We start from the raw sequence: 19,672 nt of genomic DNA on the forward strand, positions 1-19,672 counted from the left end.
TGCTTAAGCCCAGGAGTTAAAGACCACCCTAGGAACCTTTTTTTTTTTTAAAGACAGGGTCTCACTCTGTCGCCCAGGCTGGAGTACAGGGGCGTGATCTCGGCTCACACCAACCTCCGCCTCCCAGGTTCAAGCAATTCTCCCACCTCAACCTCCTGAGTAGCTGGGATTATAGGCGTGTGCTACCACGCCCAGCTAATTTTTGCATTTTTTGGTAGAGACAGGATTTCACCATGTTAGCCAGGCTGGTCTTGAATTCCTGACCTCAAGTGATGCGCCTGCCTCAGCTTCCCAAAGTGCTGGGATTACAGGAGTGAACCACCACACAACGGCCAAGAACTTGTCTTTACAAAAATTTTTTAAAATTAGCCGGGCATGGTGGCATGTGCCTGCAATCCCAGCTGTTCAGGAGACTGAGGTGGGAAGAGTGCTTGAGCACAGGAGTTTGAGGCGACAGTGAGCTATGATCACAACACTGCATTCCAGCACGGGCAACCGGCCTTCCTGTATTTTTTTAAGTAACCTTCTTCCAGAAAAAAGAAAAGAAAGTAAACATTTTAACTTTATTTTTCTTTTTAAGAGCTCAGAATACTTTTACCTTTTGAAGTAAGAGAGGAAGATGTTATTCTTCCATTAAATAGAGCAAATGGGGCCTTTAGAGAATAAAGACATTTACTTAGGACTGGCCAATGATTGTAAATTTGCACTGAGCTCTCTTTCATTTAAAAGAAATAAGACTTGTTCATTCTTCCTCTCTCACCTGAAATAATCTCTGAAATCGAGGATTTGGGATTTTGGTGGTTGGAAACAAGTCTTCAAGGGTGTCTGTCTTCTCATCTTTCTTTGCCAAGCTCATGGAGTCAATCAAAGCATCAACAGCATTCAACTGTGCCTCTTAAAGATAGAGAAGCAGAAAGAAAAAGTATTATTTTCATTTTTCTCCATGAAAACAAATGCTTTCTATGTAGAGCTATCCACAGCAATATTGGTAGGTTATACAGTCCTGGCCCTGCCAAAGTATTCTCTAGCTATGCACGCATTTAACTCAAGTCTTGGTTTTCTTATCCATGAAAAGATCGATTTAGAGTGATTGATTGATTAGGTTCCAGTTCTACCATTCAGTGAGCCTTTGACAACAGAGTATCAGATCAAAAGCAAGAGAGTTTGTTTCAGAGGAATACAGCCATATAAAAACCAATCCCTATATGGAGATTGGAACAAAATATTTAGTATTCATTGAGCTAATATTTTAAAAACTAGTGATTAGTTAAAGAAGAAAAACATTAAAAAGAAAAAATCTCTCTGGTAATGAAGCATAAGCATTTTAAGGACTTTAATATAACTTTTATCAGAGTACAGTACCTTAACAGGAAGATACCACTGGATCAGGGTGAGCTGATTCCTTCACAATCTACCAAGGCAGAATAAGCTCTCTCCTCTCTCAATGCCTCCATGAAACTAATCACACCTGAGTACATGTCTTATCCTACTCCATTCAAACTCTCAAGCTCCATGAGAGCAGAAATATGACATCCTCTTTCCTTAGGTCTCTCCTAATACTAATGGAAAATAAGTGCTCCTCAATAAAAATCTACTCAGTCAATAAAAATGGCACAGCCCAAAGCAATATGGATGAAAGGCAATGCTCCCAAAGATACTTCTGCCTAAACTACTGTGTGTAACTTTCATTTTGCTGATTTATACAGCAGTTCAGCTGTTGAACCTGAGGCACTATTTTTGGAACATCCAGTCACCAGGCAAACGGTGGAAGAGAGAGAGTAAGCAGTTTCTAAAAAGTACATTATACTTCTATGCTTCACCTTTTCAAATATCCCTTTTGTACAGCTACAACAAAATAAAAGAGCATACAGATATTTATCATGAGATATTTCTTTTCTACCTGTTTATGGACTTTTCAGGGGAGGTTTTAGGCAATGGCACAGCCAACACCATCTTGAACTTGCTAATTCAAGGCCCTCCCAGCAACAGGTAGGAGGCAGTGCTTGTGTATGTGAACATTCAGTGATTTTTCACCTACTACTACAAGGTAGTAGGAGGCCAGATCATCCTGGCATTGCATCCCTACATAGACATCTACTGGGAAATACATGAAATAACTTTAATGGTCCATTTTTCCAATGGAGAAAATGTAAACAAATGCTAACTCACAGAAAATAGATAACAGAAGATATTTAATGTTTTAGATCCTGAGTGATTTATGTTGACGAAATAAACTATTAACAAAGTGGGTTTTTAAAAATATTCTGGGCTGGAAGTGATGGCTCATGCCCATAATTCCAACACTTTGGGAGGCTGAGATGTGAGGACTGTTTGAGCCCAGGAGTTTAAGACCAGTTTTGACAACATAGTGAGATTCCATCTCTACAAACAATTTTAAAAATTAGCCAGCCATGGTGGCGCATACCTGTAGTCCCAATTATTTGAGAGGCCGAGGAGGGAGGATTGCTTGAGCCAGAACTGGCTGTGCCCCCACCCAAATCTCAACTTGAATTGTATCTCCCAGAATTCCCACATGTTGTGGGAGAGACCTGGGGGAGGTAAACAAATCAGAGGGGCTGGTCTTTCTCATGCTATTCTGATGATAGTGAATAAGTCTCTAGATTTATTCACTTCAGATCTGATGGGTTTATCAGGGGTATCTACTTTTGCTTCTTCCTCATTTTCTTTTGCCACCACCATGTAAGAAGTGCCTTTCGCCTTTTGCTTCCCGCCAAGATTCTGAGGCCTCCCCAGCCTCTTTTTCTTCCCAGTATGTCTTTATCAGCAGAGTGAAAACAAACTAATACACAGGGAGTTTCAGCTATGATCATGCCACTGCCCTCCATCCAGGTGACAGAGTGAGACCCTGTATCAAATAAGTAAGTAATTAAATTAAATATTCTACTCATTTAAGTTTTGGAATTATCAAGAAGTAGAGACAGGGTAATACTGTAACACAGTGGCAACTTCCATACAATCAGGTCCATGCCTGCCTCCACCGTGATGCAGACAGACTCATTTATAGAAGGAAGGTAAAGATACAGGCCCTAGGGAACCAACTGATTCTTGGCCTGTTGACAGCACACAACTTCCAAAGGGTCTAGCCAAAATAACATAAAGAATTGAGTTCCGAGACCCACCTCACAATTCCCTAATCCTGCACTGACAGAGACAGTATATTTAAACTTGTAAACTAAAACATCTACGCATCATTTGTTGTTCTTTTTGGTATGTTTTCTACTTCTGCGCCCTATTATATTTTATTACAATTGTTTTAAATGATAGACTCTCTGAAAGACTGGACCTGTGGCTGTAAGAATCATTCTGTATAGGACCCTGACATTTGCAGCCAGATGCTCAGTAAGGGCCTTTCATACCAAGTCTGAAGTAACTCCTTAAAGCCAGAAATAAGTAACAATGAGACGTGGACTGTTGGTGCAAACTACAAAAACGGGGAAAAGAGAAAAGTTAATCTTCAGCACTGTCACTTTTCATTTCAAAGCTACATCAGACTTTACATAGAACACTGAAATCACAGGTTTGATACTAGTTAGACTGACTTCAGCAGGGGCAAACTCTGCTCACAACTAGAGATGGACATCCATTACCATCAAGTTTTCCCCTAGGTACATGCTCCAAGGCAAAAACTGGACAGTGTTGGATGAGTTTAGGGCAAACCTATCCCTACTATTGGAAAAACACCAAGTAAACCACCTTCATCATTACTGTGTGTAAGTGTATGATTGGAAATCCAACTAATTGAACGCTGTAAATACCTGGCCCCAACCAATAACTAGCAGACAGGTGATTTCCCAAGAACAGTGTGTGTAGAGTAAATGAGTGATCTAAATGAAAACAAACTCACCAGTGGGAGCATATTTCTTACTGTTTTTCAAGGATGAAAACATGTATTGCCGCAAGTCTTCCATGAAAGGCAGCTGCACATACACTAAACACTAATGAGAAAGAAAGGGGGTAAATGCAGAAATGATCAAAGTAATGAAAAAATATAAAACTGATCCCAAATTCTGTGAAAGTAGCATAACAGAAATATTTCAAACATCAGACAGCCCAATTCTGGCACATGAAAATTGAAGTGTTTTGACTTCTGCTATTGGCTGTTCACAACTGCAAACAGTATAGAGAATATTAAACATAAGAGAAATGCATAAAAGACTACTAAAGGACTGCTATAAATTGCATGACCAATACAACAAATGAGAAGATTGGGGTGCAGAAGATTGACCTGGATGTCAAGACATGTGCCTTCTCTTTCTAGTTCTGCCACAGTAAATTCTCTGAGACAGAGGAAACGGTCAGGAATTTAGAACTGTATTTTACACAAGAGAGCCCTTAAATAAACTGTATCACAAGGATCACAACAAAATCACATCCTCAACCTGTATTCATAGTTCTCATTTGTAAAAATGGAGGTAATTTCTCTTTCTATTTGGTTCCAATAAGTCAAGAAGGATGAGAACCAAGAAAAGGCCATGGTGAACCTTTATGGATTAGATTATTTTAATCTAAAAAGATTTTCATAATACTTAGTAAAGAGACTCTTATAATACTTTATAATTAAAAGATTCTTATATTATCTTTATAATGTATACTTTTTCCTCCAACTGAAAGTGTGGTTCACAAACCAGTATCAGCATTTTTCAAGAGAAACGGAGAATCGGTGCCCTGCTCCAGAACTACAGAATCAGGATCTGCATTTTAACAAGACCCCCAAGTAATTACCATGAACATTAGCAGCTGAGAAACACTGCTTAGACTAAAGGAACTGAAGAAAAAAAAACATTAAGACTTTGGGTTTTACCTCATAGTTATGCTTGATATGAGGAAAAGCCACACCAACTTGAGGATTAGCTCTTTTGTCATAAGCATATCGAACTATGGCCACCATGTCTAAATCATCCAAAGCATGAATCAGGGAGGAAAGTGCAACTGCTGCTGCCTGGTAAGAAACATGGATGTATTAACACATATTCAACATGTGAGAGTTTTCACAACAGAACTAAATACTTTACAACTGTTATCGCTTTCTTTCCATTTTATATTTTTTAGGTGCCCCCTTACTTTAAGGACGAACTGCACACATTTGCTTTTGATTACTAAAATTTACTGCAGTTCTTCTGGGACTAACCTCATTAACTAAATCCTGTCTTACTGCTCCAACCTTCCTTCTCTAAATTTATCTTTACCCTAAAAATAAACTCGTCTCAGCCCTCCTAAACAAAATCTTTTGTCCCTCCCACTCCATAAATTGCTATCAGTATCTTTCCTATCTTTACCTCTAAATTTCATAAAATAATAGGCATGCTGTTTCCACTGCTTAGTGCATAACTATTCTTCAGTCTAGTCCAGCTACTGCCCCCACTTCCTTACTAAAATTATCCTCTAAAGTCACCCATCACCTCCTAATTGCCAACTCCTTGGTTCCTGATTTTTTTGTTTGACAGTAGCATCTCACCATTCCGCTGTCTCTATACTTTCTCCTTCCTTGGCTTCAGAAACAGCATTCTCCTGATTGTTCTCTTTTCCCCAATTTGTAAATTTTACTTTAGGCCCTTCTCTCCTCCTCTCACTCTAAAACTCTACTTGGGGATTATTTCATCCAGTCCCACGAGTTGATGAATCAAAAATCTGTACATTCCTTTTTTTTTTTTTTTGAGACAGAGTTTCGCGCTTGCTGCCCAGGCTGGAGTGCAATGGTGCGATCTTGGCTCACTGCAACCTCCGCCTCCCAGGTTCAAGCGATTTTCCTGCCTCAGCCTCCCAAGTAGCTGGGATTACAGGTATCCACCACCACACCTAGCTAATTTTTTTTTTTTCTGTAGAGACGGGGTTTCTCCATTTTGGTCAGGCTGGTCTCGAACTCCTGACCTCAGGTGATCTGCCCGCCTTGGCCTCCCAAAGTGCTGGGATTACAGGCATGAGCCACCGTGCCAGGCCTGTACATTCATTTTTAAAATTCTCCTAAGATCTAGACTTAGATTGCCTACTAGCTGGTGGATATTTCACACGGCATCCTCAGTTATCTCAAACTGTTCAGTATGAACGGTTCACATTCACCACAAGACAAAACCTAAACTTACTATCTTTCCCCCTCGATCTCCCCCTGGATTCCCAATTTCCATTAACATCATTGCCCAAGCAACCAAACTGGAAGCCCCAGTCTTTGATAATGCCACCGCACCGTTCTTATCTTTCACTTCTTTTTTTTTTTTTTGAGACAGTCTCACTCTGTCCCCCAGGCTGGAGTGCAGTGGCACTATCTCGGCTCACTGCAGCTTCTGTGTCCCACGTTCAAGCAATTTTTGTGCCTCAGCCTCCTGAGTAGCTGTAATTACAGGCGTGCACCACCATGCCCAGCTAACTCTTTGTATTTTTAGTAGAGATGACGTTTTGCCATGTTGCCCAGACTGATCTTGAACTCCTGACCTCAAGTGGTTCACCTGTCTCGGCCTCTCAAAGTGCTGGGCCTCATCATCCCTCACCTTTTAAGTGTTCACGAAACTCTACCTATTCTACGTCTACACTGTCTCTCAAATCCATCTCTTCCCTCACAGCCTGCTCTGTTCACAGAGTTCATCACATCACCCCCTTCCAGTGGTTCCTCCATTCTGGCCTTACTGAGCTATCACTGACTGGGGGCAGGTCTCATACTTGGCCTTTGCTCATATCATGTCCTGCTAGTTAGAATGCCCCCTTACTAATCTCTGGCTCTCCAGCTTCTAACCTTTTCTCAAGGCTTAGTAAATTGATACCTTCTCCATTCCAGATTTACCTTAGTCAGTTCTCTCTCTCTCTCTCTGTAGAACTCCCCAGACACTATGTACTTTTCTCACTATCATGGTTAACCTTATCAAAGTTAAAAACCTATGACCTCTCAGCCATGCTGTTGTAAAAACAAAACAAATGAACAAAAAACCTATGACTCCCAAGACCTGGCCATTAGAATCCTGTACAGATTTCATAACAGAATCATTACTTTTTCAGTTCAGTTCAAAGGCTATTTTACTCAGTGCCTGTTCTTTGCCAGGCACTGTCTTGAGCCCTGTGAAAAAACAAAGATGAGTCCCTGACCTCACTTAACTAATACATTCTTTACTAGCAGAAATGAGCTACGTAGGTATGTAGCAAATATGGAACATGTATGTTCTAATAGTTAAGTCCCATAAGAAAGGGCTAGATAAACACAATGAGAATCTGAGGAAGAGACTACTTACAATTTGTTTGAAGTTTTTTTATTTATATGTCTTTGATAACACCAATTAGGATGTTTAAAAGAAGGAAGGGGCCAGGCATGGTGGCTCACGCCTGTAATCCCAACTCTTTGGGAGGCCGAGGGGGGCGGATCGCCTGAGGTCAGGAGTTCAAGACCAGCTTGGCCAACATGGTGAAACCCCGTCTCTACTATAAATATAAAAAGTAGCCGGGCGTGGTGGCGGGCGTCTGTAACCCCAGCTACTTGGGAGGCTGAGACAGGAGAATCACTTGAACTCAGGAGGCAGAGGTTGCAGTGAGCCGAGATCATACCACTGTACTCCAGCCTGGGCTACAAAGAGCCAAACTCCGTATCAGAGAAAAAAAAAAAAAAAAGGAAGGATGGGGCTATGAATGACTGCTACATGGTAAGACAGTACTACACCTGTGTATAACTCAACTAAAGCTCCATTTCCTTCCTTTCTTTTCCCCCCTTGTTTTCTACACACAGTGCAAATTAGCACATAAAAGTACAGATTCTCAACACAAAAAATTATATGCTAATAACCAGAGAAAACTGTAAGAGGGAATTATCCAAAGAATCAGAATATTTGAGCTAAAAAACAACAGTATTGATCCAGTTTAGCAACCCACATGTATATGAGTGATAAAGACTTTTCCTGTAAACTTATAGAAATGGGGATCTGACCATCTTACAAGAAAACAATCCAGTGAGGACAGTAATTCTTGTTGACAAAGTAATTCTTCATCTTGAACAAAAACCATTACCTGCTGTTTCCAGTTCACCCCTCTGATATGAAGCAGACTTTAATTTCTATTCTACAGGATAATTCTCCAAATGCATGAAGAGTGCTATTATGTCTGTCATCCCTCCTACACTTGCCTACCTACACAAGTCTCCTCCAGGCAATTTTTTTTTTAACTGGAAGTCCTCATATGACATTGTTTCCTTACTCCCTTGCTTATCTCATAAGCTCCAATTAGATATTCTCATTTTTTTTTACTACATCAAAAACTGACACTAGACAGTATTCCTTTGCCATTAGGAGATAAATTCTTTTTTTTTTGGAGTTACCTCAAAGTGATCCTATGATATACAGAAATTAGTGTTTGTATAAGGCCAGATTCGAATTATGCAATCCACAAGGCTGCCCTTAGCTAGCAAGTCTACATAATTACCCAACATGTGTGTCTCAACACAGCTTTGTGATTCCTCACTGCATACCCAGCAAGTCTCATGAAGTGATCACATATTCTTTGTGTAATGAAACAGTAAGTGGAAGTTAAAACTTCAGCAGAAGCCAGGAAAGGTGGCGCACACCTACAGTCCCAGCTATCTGGGAAACAGAGGCAGGAGAATCACTTGAGCCCAGGGGTTCCAGGCCAGCCTGGGAAACATAGTGAGACCGTGTCTCTTAAAAAAACAAAACAAAATAAAACTTCAGCTAAGTTGTGGTTTGACAGTATATACCAGACTTCCATGATTCCCAACAGGATTTGACTCAAGAGAAATCCATGAACTAGGATTCTAAAACTTGAAGATTCATGTATGCTAATATTCTGCTCTAATAATTCATTCAGAACAGGGCAGAAGCCAAACATTTTCTTCCCTTAACTGTTCTGAGATAGTAATGGCATACTCATTTACTACATCAGCAATCAGCTACCTTCCAGAAGTGAGGAGAAAAAGAGAACTATGCTAGTTATACCACCAACCTACCCCCACCTCAAACAAAAAATATTCTTCTACATCCAGTTTATTAATTGCAAATGCAAATACTTCAGGATCTTGGAAACCTGCTTAAGCTGCCTTAAACAGATAGTAGACTGCAAACTTCCAGTTAAAATCAACATCTCCAACAAAGTTAGTTCTGACTTGGAGATCAAATAGAAAATATTTACAGAAAGGGCAGATGTGAGTGCAGAATGCAGCAGTCATGGGCTGTTAGCGAGAGCAAAACCAGCCTAAAAACAAAGTATCTTGGGGAGGCAGGAAAAGAGCGCTGAGAGAGGAATAGAGAAAAGACACATTTCCTCAATGACGAAAGCAGTCTAGTGAGTCATGGAAGTGCACATCCAGGATGCTTACGACAACACAAAATGTCAACCTGACCCAACCCTCCTTAACAATTGACTGTGAAATTCCCATACCTAAATGTACTTGTTCAAAATGTTTTTAATACTTTCTTGGTCTCCACGTCCTTGGGTCTTGTGCCCATGCTAACACAAATTCATCGACCATATCTCCATTTTCAGTTAAAGATTAGTGGATTTTCTCACTCCTATTGCAAGAATTCATGTCATTTTAAACTATAAAAGCCCCAAACAACTCGCTTTCACAGACTTACAATTCAATTCTGTAGCACTACCTCAAAGACCTGCTGCCAACTCACCTCATCATCTCTTGCTGCAAAGACCTTTAGAACTTGATTTCCCATGAAGAATCTTCTCTGAACCTACAAGAGAGGAAAAGAATTGGTTTTGATCCAAAATAAGTAACATGTATAACCATAATGCCACACATTGCTAAGAAATTCCATTCAAAATCCTCTTACTGAAAAACATTCAGATACTAAAAACATCTTATTACCTGAATTTTAATTCAATTCAACACAACAAATATCTGAGCATCTAGCATACATCCAACATTGAGTACTATAAACACAACAGTGAACAGAATATAATCTTGCCCTTGAGGAGCTTCGATAGATAAATATGAAATTAACTGCAGTGCAGTATTACAGTCCAGGTTACACGGTGCTATAAGAGCACATAAGGAGGGCAATAAGCCTGGTCATGAGGGATTAGGGAAGGTTTCTGCAAATGGTGACACCTAAGTCGAGATTTAAAAGGACAAAGAGGAACTAAGAGAAAAGTCTGGGCACAAGCGTTCCAGAGAAAACAGTAAGAATCGAAGTCTGGAGTGCTGTAAAAGCATGGTACATTTGGAGAATAGCTCTTGGAGTAGCACAGTGCCACTGTGTGAGGGGAAAGGTGAAAAATTAGAGAGATTAGCAAAGATCAGACGATGAAGTCTCCTAAGAACAAAGCTAAGTGGTTTGCATTTCCTCCTAAGAGTAGCAATGAGGCACTGATGAACAGTAGAGGCCTGAATGAAGAATTAAAGGGGAAGGGCTGAAAGAGAAATTAAATCAAAAATGAGTACTGCATGTCTCTCCCCCCACCCGCTTAAATTAAATTATCTAGCACAGTATCAAGAGGGGTCAAGACAGCTCTACTAATATCAGATTAGAAAACGAGTATTGAAGAGTTCTGAAAATCATAACCACCTGCACTTATCTACCAAGATGAACTTTGTCTCATCTATGAAATCTGGAGCCTGGGGTTTATTTTTAGGAACATGCCATGTGCTGTATTGGGCAATGTTTCTCATGTATTTTTTATGCCCTCTCACCTCTAGAGTTGAGACATTATGAGCACTTTCACCATAATAGCAGCTCAAGAAGACTGAGTCTCAAAGGGATAAGGGTTAGGCCCATATAATTCAGATACCCTTCATCTCCACTTCCATTCCCCATTCAAAAACCATCCTATATTTTTAGTTTACTATGCTCATATAGATTTACTTAATGGCTCTGAACCTCAATTTCCTAATGTATACAATACATACCACAGCAACATTAACCCCCAGCCTACATTTCAGAAAGATTAAAAGTGAAATAAGGCCGGGCACAGTGGCTCACGCCTATAATCCCAGCTACTTTGGGAGGTTGAGTTGGGTGGATCACCTGAGGTCAGGAGTTCGAGACTAGCCTGATCAATATGAAGAAACCCATCTCTATTAAAAATACAAAATTAGCCGGGCGTGGTGGCACACGCCTGTAATCCCAGCTACTTGGGAGGCTGAAGCAGGAGAATTGCTTAAACCCGGGAGGCGGAGGTTGTGGTGAGCTGAGATCATGCCATTGCACTCCAGCCTGGGCAACAAGAGCGAAACTCCATCTCAAAAAAAAAAAAAAAAAAAAAAAAAAAAGTGAAATAAATATACCTTACAAACAAAATGACCAATCAAAAGCACACCATTTCAAGTAACAGCTAGGAAAAAGCTCATTCATTTTGTTCACAACTGTACCTGAGAAGATTTACAAAATCCCAAAACAGAGAAGCACTTCCCCTCCGATTTATATTTCATTTGTTCCTCATCCACTTTAGAGAAAGGAACTATATCACTTCCATAGCGGAACCCTGGAGAAAAAGGGAAGAGCATCTGTTAAGCATATGGGGCCTCATTTTCTACAAGCTGAAATTAGCTCTACGCATACGTTAACAATACACGCACACGCCAGACCAAGCCTCTATCTTCTATTCCCTGATCAGATTACTGCCCCTTGTGATCAACAGTGAAAAAGCAGCAGCAGATACACAAACCACATATACAATATAGAGATGATTAAAATCTAATTACATTTTTTAAAGTAGCATATTTTGCAGTCTAGTTACCTTAATGATTACCCAGCCTAAAAGAAAAAATCTGGCAAACATAACGTACTAGTTATCCTCCAAAGATAAACCATGGTTGACTGAAGTACAGCATGACTTGTAAACATAAGAACACATTATTCAGAAACCTAGAGACCTACAGAGAAAAATGCCAACAGGAAATTTTCAGAACAAAATATTCTCAAAAACACATGCTGGAGATATGCAATGCCTGACAGAAGCTAAAACTCTTCTGTTTGGATACATCTAATTGATAAGTTGTATACTTTTCTATATTTAAATTGCTTTTATTTCTGGGATTTAATTGTATTCTTTTCTTTTTAAATGCATAGGATATTTACATAAACATAGGCTTTTGGCTTCTTAAAAAAAAAGTTCAACCCTGTTCTGTAGCCTGTATTTGGAAAATCACGCCCTTTCAATACACAGTATATGTTTTGTGGGAAGAAGGAGCATCAAAATCCAAGGATTCTGGCCTTGGATAAATGCAAAGGAAAAGCACATGCATCTTTACTCCAAGACACAATAAAACTTTCACATCCAGGGACAGATTCTGTGATCTAGTGTTAGTCTGTTGATGACATCTATTTTATTAAAAAGAAACACATTTTTAGGCCGGGCACAGTGGCTCACACCTGTAATCCCATCACTTTGGGAGGCCAAGGCAGGTGGATCACAAGGTCAGGAGATCAAGACCATCCTGGCTAACACAGTGAAACTCAGTCTCTACTAAAAATCCAAAAAAAATTAGCCAGACATGGTGGCACGCGCCTGTAGTCCCAGCTACTCAGGAGGCTGAGGCAGGGGAATTGCTTGAACCCCGGAGGTGCAGGTTCCAGTGAGCTGAGATCGCACCACTGCACTCCAGCTTGGGTGACAGAGCAAGACTCCATCTCAAAAAAGAAACACATTTTCATTTCCATTTATGTCTTTTTTAAAAAGCTAGTGAGAAAACCAAAACTTCCAACAAAAATTAACAGGGAAATGTATGGCACATGATTAACACTGGTACCTAAACCAAATGTTTGTCTTAACTTATCTCTGTCATCAGTCATCTTCTTACTTGAATCGTGTGAATTGTGTAACTTATAACAAACGTTCTAACTAAAACTGTTTTATATTTTCTTGTTCATTTACTTAAAGGGCGTATAACTACAACTTTTGTACATTGTATACTTACAACAGACTACAACATTTAACCATACTCCTTTGCACACATGTGTATACTGGTACCTTAGCTCAAGAAAAAAACACACACACACACAAAACCGCTAGCTGACTAGGGGCTGGAAATTGGAGGATAGGCAAAGGAAGTAAGCTGGTAACCGCAAAAAGGTACAGGAGAAAAGATTCACTTCTACGCTCTTTGAACCCAAGCAGTTTTTAACTCTTCCCTCTCCATTGCCCCAGCAATAAATTTCCTTTTTGCCTAAGATAACCAGGGATGCCTTCTTTGCTAACAACCAAAAGAACTGGCATTCATCCTCATCGCTAGGTCCTTCTCCTTCCAATCCACCCTACAACCAGTTGTCATATTAATCTTCCTAAAACATAGCCCCAATGGTTTCTCAAAACTGTAAATGGCTCCACGTTGTTTTCAAGGTTATGCATAAACTCTTAGCTTATTATCCAAAGCCCTTCATTACTCAGTCCAAATTCAGAATAGTATGCAGACACAGACTCTGAAGCAGTACAGGCCTAGATCCAAGTCCTGCTAGTTGAGAGCTGTGTGGCTTTGAATATGTGAATGAGTGTCTTTCAGCCTCAGTTCCCTTATCTATAAAATGGAAATAACAAAGAATGCTTGCTTTATAAGATGGTCGTTGATGATTAAAAGAGAAAATGCAGGCTGTCCATCAGATGATACCCGCAAGTACTAACCTGTACATGCTCAATACACCAACCCAACTGGACTACATAGTATCTCTGAGAAGTCCCCCTACTTTCCTGGTCTTGTGCCTTTAATCATGCTATTCTTCCTACCATAAGCCAGTCATTATACTAGGATCAAATGATTAACCAATGATGGAACCATGATTCTAACCCAGGTTTGATTCCAAAATTCATGTTCTATGCTACAGAATTGAACTCAGTAATTAGTAGAAATTGTAGGGTATTAATTACATTCTATACATAATCCATCAGGAGAAAGGAAGGAATCACAATCACTACCACCTTTAAACAACCTCCTCCTCCAACACACACAAACGTACACGGTAAGATGAAATACAGTGTCACAGAGGAAAAGAATTCTTTTCAAGACTTGCAAATCAAAACTATACTAGGTAGTGAATAGCCTGGCAAAACATTTATTTAAGGACTCTGGTTTCTATCTTAACTATCATTTGGTATCTTAATAATTTTAGGTCTTGAACATACAGATATCCTCAGCTAGTTTCTAAGTCCTCTGGATAAAGATGCCATCTAGACACACTATTCAATCCAAATGGGTATAATAAAGGAGTACAACTTTTTAAAAAATCCTATTAAAAAAAAATCCTATTTAATATGAAGCAATATAATAAATGCAAATAATTTTCGGGCCCTAAATTAAGGAAGCATATCTGGTAGGATATAAAACCTGAAGTTGGCACTTAGAAGAATAATCACCATGAAAGTCAAAAATAAAATAAAAAACCTTAGTTCAGCCATATTAAACATTCTCCTAGCTAGTGAGTTTCAAACTTTAAAATAAAGCCAAGTATTGAGTACTATCACTTAGGACATTTAAAACTCAGAGATGGAACACCCAAGCGTACTCCTGAGAACCAACCTGCCTAAGACCCAACAAATGAGCTAAAGGACCTAGGGTCTCATTATCCTTTCAAACTGTAGTATCTCTATAACTCAAAGACATAACTTTAAACAAACAATAATACAAACCCCAGCCGGCATTGTATCACGTTAAAGAAAATGTCTTTTAGGCAACAGTGAAAACTCTTTCTTACTGACATACCTTGAATAATATCCTCTTTTAAAACTTCAGTTTCATCATCATCATTTAAGCAATAAACTGTTTCTTTTTGAATATCTTCTTTTTTCAGGGTTTTTGCATCCACAACTGTCCAAGTCTTTTTAACTCTCTCCTGTAGAATCTTACATTCCAAAACACAAAGGGAAAACAAGGAAAGTTGGGATTCCAATTGATAGAAGATGAAAAACCTAATACACCCTCTGGCACAGACAAAAATCCAGAACAATTACTCTAGCTACATTATTTTGTTTGCTCATGCCTATTATGAAATTTTTAATTTATTTCATAACAAAATATACTGGATAACTTTCTCCACATTTCATTTTCTCCCGGAGTGCAGGCTGGTGTGATCTTGGCTCACTGCAACCTCCGCCTCCCGAGATTAAGCGATACTCATGCCTCAGAAACCCAAGTAGCTGGGACTACAGATACACATCACCACGCCTGACTATTTTTGTATTTTTAGAAGACATAGGGTTTTGCCATGTTGACCAGGCTGGTTTCAAACTCCTGGCCTAAAGTGATCTGCCCACCTCAGCCTCTGAAAGTGCTGGGATTACAGGCATGAGCCACTGCACCCAGGCAGACTGTCTAATAAAAAGAGGACTACACATTTTATCATAGTTTTCAATAGAAAAAAAAGAAGCAATATATCTGTGTCAGAAATCAACAAAGAAATCTGAAAAGGAGGCCAAAATAAGAAAGGGGGGAGACTGTATTCACATTCCTAGGGACACTATTCTAAGCTCTGATGGAAGCTGAAATAAATAAAGAACTACCCCAAGGTTTTCAAGGATATATCATGTATTTTGGAATTAAGCTCTTTAATATACAAAGAAAAAAACTGAATACATAAAAACATGTTTTTGTATATTTATGTCTAAAATGTTCCTATGTATTTTGAACACTTAAAGTGAAAAGGCAAGGAGGCTCATATGGAGGCACCAATCAGATTCCTACTCAAACTAGAATTTCATCAAATAATCACCAAAAGCAATTCATTTTTTAAAGTGTGCTATTGTAAATAAATGTACATATATTATAAAATGCAATTTTACAGTAACAAAACTTTTTTTACATTTCACAGATGTTATTACTATCAGATCATTCATAACTGAATTAGGTGTGACTGAAGCTCTAAAACTGAACTCAACTTTGGTGCATTATCTACATTTCTGCTACGATACTACAATAACACAGCTTAATGCATTTCACTTTCTTTCTTTTCAAAGAAAGAGAGAGGCCTAGAACTTGTGATTAACAATCAATTACCAGTGGAGAGAAAGTAAAAGAGGAGGGAATCAAACTCTATTATAGGCAATTTTTTAAACTTCCTCTCCTAGCCTGCCTTTTACATAAAAAGCTAAACATGGAGATTAAATGAGCAGGGAGAACAACTAGAAAAGCAGCAATTATAGTTCCGAGTAACACACACATGAATTGTCTGTTCCTTATATACACATATTTATCTGCCTGGTAACATTTCTGTTAAAAATGTGTACCTGCCACTTACCGATTTATAGGCTGCAATCCTTATAGACAAATTGGAGCCAATGGTCAGTCGGCAGGGCCAGTGAATGGAATGCCTCTCAATTTTCTTGAAGACACACAGTTTTCTCAGACTCTCACTTAATAAAGAAGAATATAAAATGAAAGCAACAATTTTTAAATGTTAACTTGTTCTGGATGATGCATTTGATTTTCTAGAATGAGAAGTGAGCTGTTGTTAATCATAAAGAGAGAAACAGCAGGGGATGGCAGGAAAACAACAACCACAAGTTGGGAGATAGCCAGGGCATGAATGAGTTGGCTTAGAAGGAAATAGTAGCTACATTACTAACAGGTGAAAATGAACAGCTCTATCTTCCCCTTATTCAATATTTTCTTTCAACTCTGCCAGAGGTTCTTAACATTTTTTCAGGACCAAGGACATCTTTGAGGATGTGATGAAAGCACATTCATGAATGAGTCTGCACACAATATAAAGGGTTCACCACCAACTCCCTGAAAACCATGGACCTGAGGATAAGAACCTCTGCTCAGGTCCGGCATGGTGACTTACGCCTGTAATCCCAGCACTTTGGGAGGCCAAGGCAGGCAGATCACCTGAGGTCAGGAGCTCAAGACCAGACTGACCAACATGGAGAAGAAACCCCATCTCTACTAAAAATACAAAATTAGCCAGGTGTGGCGGCACATGTCTATAATCCCAGCTACTCGTGGAGGCTGAGGTAGGAGAATCACTTGAACCTGGGAGGCGGAGGTTGCGGTGAGCTGAGATCACGCCACGCACTCCAGCCTGGGCAACAAGAATGAAACTCTGTCTCAAAAAAAAAAAAAAAAAAGGAAAAAAAAAGAACCTCTGTTCCAGATTATCAAAGGGAGGGCACCATCCTATAATTATCATCACTGTTTACAACTCTATAATTCATTAATTCCAATTCTGAATATTAAAGATATGTTTTTATATGTACATAATAGGGAGAGTTAAAAAGACTCTCCAAGGAATAAAGGAATTTAGTTCACATTTAGTCTTAAGGTAAAACAGGTTAACTCTAGGCTTCTTACTGGTGGGAAAGGCTGGGAGAGGTGTAAACAGTGTTGTGGAGTGCTGAGTCATTTAAACAAAAGTGAAGATCAATCATATTTTCATCTGGCCCCTAATCAAACATGACAGGGAAGATGACAGGACATAGGTGGAATTTGTGGTATTCACTAAAATCAGCAGCAAAGGAATTAATGACAAAATACACTCAAAGCATACAGTCCAGACTTTCTGGCTGAACTCCTTGGTATAGATAAAAAACAGATCTACAAAGTGGTAAAGGGAATTATTTTACATTACCCACAGGGTTATGGACAGAGAGGTCGCAAGAGACTCCAATTTTCAGAAATAATTTACAATGAATAGTAGATATCTTACCTGACACCCAGCTTCCAAAGCCTATGGTGCACAATGGGCTCTGGATTTGTTGAGGAATGAATGGGTCTGAACCAGGTCTAACCTGTCTCATACAACATTACTGGTCAAACAGAATATAAACCTCATGGCCTAAAATCACCATGAGGTTTAGATTCTATTTCAGGGAAAATTCTAAAGACCGACATCCAATATATAAGATCTGAGTAGCTGGGCATGGTGGCGCAAGCCTGTAATCCCAGCTACTCAGGAGGCTGAGGCATGAGAACTGCTTGAACCCGGGAGGCAGAGGTTGTGGTGAGCCGAGATCACGTCACTGCTTTCCAGCCTGGGTGACAGAGCGAGACCCTGTCTCAAAAAAAAAAATCTGAGAACAACTGACTCAGTTCTGCAGTAGAGCTCAATCTCCTCAAGTAGATGCCAAGTTCTGTTCCTAAGATCTATATGGAGATAGATCCAGTCCAGTGCTGTCCAGTACAACTCTCTGCAATGATGGTAATGTTCTATTTCTAACCATGCTAGCCCAATAGACACTTTAAACACAGATACTATGACTAAGGACTCAATTTTAAAATGTATTTAATTTTAACTAACTTGAATTTAAATAGCCACATATAGCTAATGGCTACTGCATTGGATGGCAAAGTTGTGGTCTACACTTCATTGCAGACCTAAAATCAAAGAAGCTTTGAAATGCTAAAACAATGCATAGTCAATAATTTCCCTACCTGATATGCTACAGAGAAATTTAAAAAACAAACAAAAACACTTTTTAAAGAATAATCTATATTGGTCTCTAATTTTTCTTTTCTTTTTGAGACAGAATCTCGCTCTGTCACCCAGGCTGGAGTACAGTGGCATGATCTTGGCTTACTGCAACCTCCACCTCCTAGGTTCAAGTGATTCACTTGCCTCAGCCTCCGGAGTAGCTGGGACTACAGGCATGCACCACCATGCCCAGCTAATTTTCCATTTTTAGTAGAGACAGGGTTTCGCCATGTTGGCCAGGCTGGTCTCAAACTCCGTCTGACCTCAAGTGATCTGCCTCCCAAAGTGCTGGGATTACAGGCATGAGCCACAATGTCCAGCCTGATTTTTCTTTATGATATCATGGGTAATATGTTTAGCTTAAGGCATTTATTCGCAAATTTGAAAGAGAAACAACTTAGGAACACACATCCATACATATTGTGACAAGACACATTATGCCAAGAAACTTCACCTCACAGGATTCCTCACTGATTCCTAGGGCAATCCTGTGGGCAATTACAATTCTGTTACCTAAATTTCCATTTACCTATCATTTTTCAAGGCTGTCTGTATTTAGAAAATCAGAATATAGTTTTTGTCAATTATAGCTCATCAGAAATATTAAAAATGGGTCATTGAGAAAAAATATTAAGGAGACATACACTGTAGCTACTTTAAAAAATTCCAGTTGTTGAATCATTACTTCAATGTGCTTAAACAGCCTGTATTTTGTGTACAGACTGATAAGTTGGAAATAATTCATGAATATCAAGCAGTATTATCCCTGATGATTTGAACCACCCAAGCCATACTGCTATGTAAAGTACTCTATTGCCACTTTTACCAAATTGAACCCCATAGACACACACTATTCTAGATGCCACCGATGCTTCTTAGGTTCTTTGCTCAAAATGCATGTATGTCCAACTCCAACCAAGAATAAGATAAAGGAGATGGTTTCTTCCATAGTCTCTAGCTGGATGGTTGAAAAAGCAGTTTGCTTTATCGTCACATGGTACTTCAATGAATTCACTTGTCTTAAATCATTCTGCCTTTCCAACGCCCATATAAAGTAAGTAGGCCATGAACTCTTTACATTGTAGGTTTTTGTTTTTTTTTTTTTCACTCAATCAAACTGCTTTGTGATCAAAAGTTTTTTAACAAATCACTAAACCATAGTATGCTACTTTCTAAAACCTTAAATGGATGATAAGAAGATAGTGACTATCTCAGATCTGAGACCATTTTCTATAATTTTGTTTTTTGTAGATGTGTAAAAAGAAAGGGCCCAAGAAATGCATCCCAAGCTTGGCATAATGAAGAAATCTACTATT

The 19,672-nt window shown here is 39.1% G+C and overlaps 1 protein-coding gene across 1 annotated transcript in view; it reads right to left on the reverse strand.

Annotated features, from left to right (window-relative positions):
* Positions 1 to 19,672, reverse strand: part of XRCC5 (X-ray repair cross complementing 5) — a 98,805-nt gene that overhangs the window by 64,967 nt on the left and 14,166 nt on the right. The window contains exons 7-13 of the mRNA XM_010362320.2: positions 16,182 to 16,296; positions 14,651 to 14,789; positions 11,327 to 11,439; positions 9,627 to 9,689; positions 4,823 to 4,960; positions 3,866 to 3,956; positions 761 to 894 (exon numbers count right to left, since the gene is read on the reverse strand). Coding sequence (XP_010360622.1) covers positions 761 to 894; positions 3,866 to 3,956; positions 4,823 to 4,960; positions 9,627 to 9,689; positions 11,327 to 11,439; positions 14,651 to 14,789; positions 16,182 to 16,296 — 793 coding nt within the window. The remainder of the gene's footprint in view (positions 1 to 760; positions 895 to 3,865; positions 3,957 to 4,822; positions 4,961 to 9,626; positions 9,690 to 11,326; positions 11,440 to 14,650; positions 14,790 to 16,181; positions 16,297 to 19,672) is intronic.

This window comes from Rhinopithecus roxellana, chromosome 14 (assembly GCF_007565055.1).
Source record: "Rhinopithecus roxellana isolate Shanxi Qingling chromosome 14, ASM756505v1, whole genome shotgun sequence".
NCBI classification, from domain to species: domain Eukaryota; kingdom Metazoa; phylum Chordata; class Mammalia; order Primates; family Cercopithecidae; genus Rhinopithecus; species Rhinopithecus roxellana.